Here is a 3,524-nt window from a genome sequence, read left to right as displayed (position 1 = left end):
ATGCCAATAGACTGTTTTTGAGCATTTATTTGTTGTTATTCTGTTTTATCCTGTTTTTGCTTTGAATCGTGTATTTCTACTTTCTTTCCACAACCCTTATCTATCATTTTGCAGTGCTTTTTTGTTTTGTTTTGTTTTGTTTTGTTTTGTGGATGGAACCAGTCTTTCTAAATGACTGATCAATTCTGAGACATATAGGAAGAAGGTTCTGAACCTTTAAAATAAGAGTCAGAGGGATTGTACTTTATTAAAATTATGTATCTTATTAAAATAATGCTATTAATCCACAATTCTTCTAATTAAGTCTATTTTAAACTATACTCTTAGGGATGCCAGTCGAAGACCAAGCCTGTGTTATCAATTACATAGTTGGAGATATGTTAGTAAGAACAAGAACCATGTTAACCAGCACTTGCCTGAGTTATATAAAGGTTACTTGTATGGTGTTCTAGTATTATTGAAAAAGCTATCAAGTTCAGGCAGAAAAAGGCATTTCATATAAATCACAGTAGGAATCATAAAAAAAATTTGTAAAGGGTAATGTAAGACCAGTAATTCTGGCTGAGCAAGTTCCTAAAGAAAATTGTGAAATTACAACTGTAATCTAGAAGAGTTTGTATGTGTGCTCCTCTTAATAGTGTCTTTAGAAGATGGTCCATAGTCAGATAGGATGTCAGTGGGTCTGCATATAAGAAGCAGAAAAGAATATTCTTGTTATAAAATGAGTATTTATTTACTTAACTGACAATGTTCAGTAATGTAATGAAGAAAGAAAAAGCAAAAATGCGGGGATGGATTTAGGAGTGGTTACAGGGGAGCACTGAAGTTTTATCTGTTTTATTTCCTGACACAGATGCTGGTTTTATTTTCTTCTCCATGGGAGTGTGATCGAGAAGTTGGACTGTGGTTTAACGGTAAGCCCTATGGCAACCTTAAACGCCAACGGTACTCTATCTTCCACATTCTATCTCACAGGTATCCCTGGCTATGAAGAATTTCACCACTGGATTTCCATCCCATTCTGTCTCCTCTACCTTATTGGAATAATGGGTAACTGTACCATCCTACACATTGTCCGAACAGACCCCAGGCTCCATGAGCCCATGTACTACTTCCTGGGCATGCTTTCCCTCACTGACATGGGCATGTCCCTGCCCACAATGATATCACTCTTCAGGGTGCTGTGGTCCATTTCCAGGGAGATCCAGTTCAATATCTGCATGGTCCAAATGTTTTTCATTCACACTTTCTCCTTCACTGAATCATCTGTGCTCTTGGCCATGGCCCTTGACCGGTACATGGCCATCTGCCACCCACTAAGATATGCTACCATTCTCACCCCAAGACTTATCACTAAAATTGGAATTGCAGCTCTACTGAGGAGTGCCTTTGCTATGATTCCACTTCTGGCGCGGCTGGCCTTCTTTCCCTTCTGCCACTCCCACACCCTTTCTCATTCCTATTGTCTGCACCAGGACATGATACGCCTTGCCTGTGCTGACACCAAGTTTAACATTATATATGGCTTGGTTCTGATCACTGTACTGTGGGGCATGGACTCTATGGGTATTTTTGTGTCTTATGTTTTCATCCTTCACTCAGTATTAGGAATTGCATCCCGTGAGGGGAGGCTTAAGGCCCTCAACACATGTGCATCTCACATTTGTGCTGTCCTCATTCTGTATGTGCCTATGATTGGGCTGTCTATTGTCCATCGCTTTGCCAAACACTCCTCCCCGCTCATCCACATCTTCATGGCTCATGTCTACTTGTTGGTTCCACCTGTGCTCAATCCAATCATCTATAGTGCAAAGACCAAACAGATTCGTCAAGGAGTACTCCACCTGCTTCTACCCACAAAAAATAATTCTACTGTGAGGTAGGGGATGTCCTCAAGATGATGGCATCAATGCTAATGATGTGAACACACAGTGGTTTGCCTACTCCAGGTATGTTGGCACCAGAGTTGCCAACAGAAGACTTCTTAACAGAAAGAGAGCCACCTGAGCACCATGGAAAGGTTCTAAAGGGGGCTGTTGGTTTCCTCTCAGACTACACAGCCTGAATTAATATGTGCTGTATAAACCCCCTTGAACTGTGAGTATGTTGGAATGGAGTGTGCCAGAAATTATTTCTACCCATTCTCTCCCATCTCTAATCCCAATCTTTATTCAACGTCACTTATCCATGAAGTTTTCCTGAACATACTAAACTCCTATTTATTTGTTTCTTGACACACTCTGTATTTTTCTGGGAATCTTCCATTATCTTTCTCATTATATAAATGTATTTATTATCCTATCTTTCTTAAAGAGGAAAAAAATCTTATATTTACTTAAGAGCTTATTGGACTCAAAGCAGAAGTCATCAATTGTCATAGCACATTGGCATCACCTTTTATATGTATGGACCCTTTCTGAGGTGATTTTGTTGCCTTGGGAATAGAAAAAGACAAAGTCCATATCTTTTCTCTTTTGCTTAATTTTTAGAAATAGTTTTAATCTTATAGAAAGCTGAGGCTCAGTAATTTTGTAAAGATGCCAGATATTGTCATATGAAGTCAGTGGTTGTAATCCATTTATTTAATTTAGGATTTAATTACCCTAGTAATAATTTAGGGTATACTGTTTGTTTAAATGTAAAAAAAACAAAAAACCAAAAACCCAGTAACTCACCCAGGTGTAGCTATTTATAAGTTTGTGGTAGGAGGAAATTGACAATACTGGTCTCTTAATTTTATCTAGAACTCTTTTCAACACACAAAACTATATTTTCTTCTATCTCTAAAATTATCTAGCACATGTATGTGCGTAGAGTTGTATAAAAAACTTGTAAATTTAATTAAATTTTCTTAGTTCACATGTGTATACTTTCTCAAAGGCAAATAAGAAATGGTAAGGACTTTAAGAATGCTTTATAGCTACCAATATTTGTATAGGTCTTAATATGTAACAAGTTTTCACATGTCTTATTCTAGCTACTGCAGAAACTGTGCCTTAAACAGTTTGCTACTGTAAGAATTAGCATTGTGCTTGGTGTACAAGAGGCACTTAATAATTACTGACTGTATCAATGGTAAATAAAAGATTCAATCATTGAATAAAGACTGACCAGTTTGGATGTTTTTAAAAATCTTGGAGGAAAATATGTGACCTATCATGAGCCCACATTTCCCATAAAGAGAGATTTTACTCACTTAAAATTAGAATTTAAAATTCCATGCATATGGAGTTTATCTAAAATTTCCATGAATCTATTTCTTTACCCTGGTTTTAATATAACTATGCCTGGTCCCACCCTCTTTATCCTATTTCTTGATTTTGTTTATAATTACCCTTCTCCTTTAGCACATTCACCTTGATCTAAGAGATAATGACCAAAAACAAAGCAAAATACATGAACATCAAAATTAGATAATATTTGGTAATAACTAAATAAAATAAAATTGATAAAAAAAGGAAAACTATCAGCTATACATTGTATGACATTTAACTTTATAATCATTTTAAATAAGACCTTCAAAC

The 3,524-nt window shown here is 36.4% G+C and overlaps 1 protein-coding gene across 1 annotated transcript; it reads left to right on the top strand.

Annotated features, from left to right (window-relative positions):
* The first annotated feature begins 923 nt into the window (after nt 1-923).
* LOC108402138 (olfactory receptor 51L1-like) lies at nt 924-1,883 on the top strand. The gene has a single exon (XM_017668457.3). The coding sequence runs from the start codon at nt 924-926 to the stop codon at nt 1,881-1,883; it is 960 nt and encodes a 319-aa protein (XP_017523946.3).
* The last annotated feature ends 1,641 nt before the right edge of the window (nt 1,884-3,524 follow it).

The sequence above is a fragment of the Manis javanica genome, chromosome 11, assembly GCF_040802235.1.
Source record: "Manis javanica isolate MJ-LG chromosome 11, MJ_LKY, whole genome shotgun sequence".
NCBI classification, from domain to species: domain Eukaryota; kingdom Metazoa; phylum Chordata; class Mammalia; order Pholidota; family Manidae; genus Manis; species Manis javanica.
The sequence above is the reverse complement of the archived record's forward strand: the minus strand, read 5'-3'. Positions and strand labels throughout refer to the sequence as shown.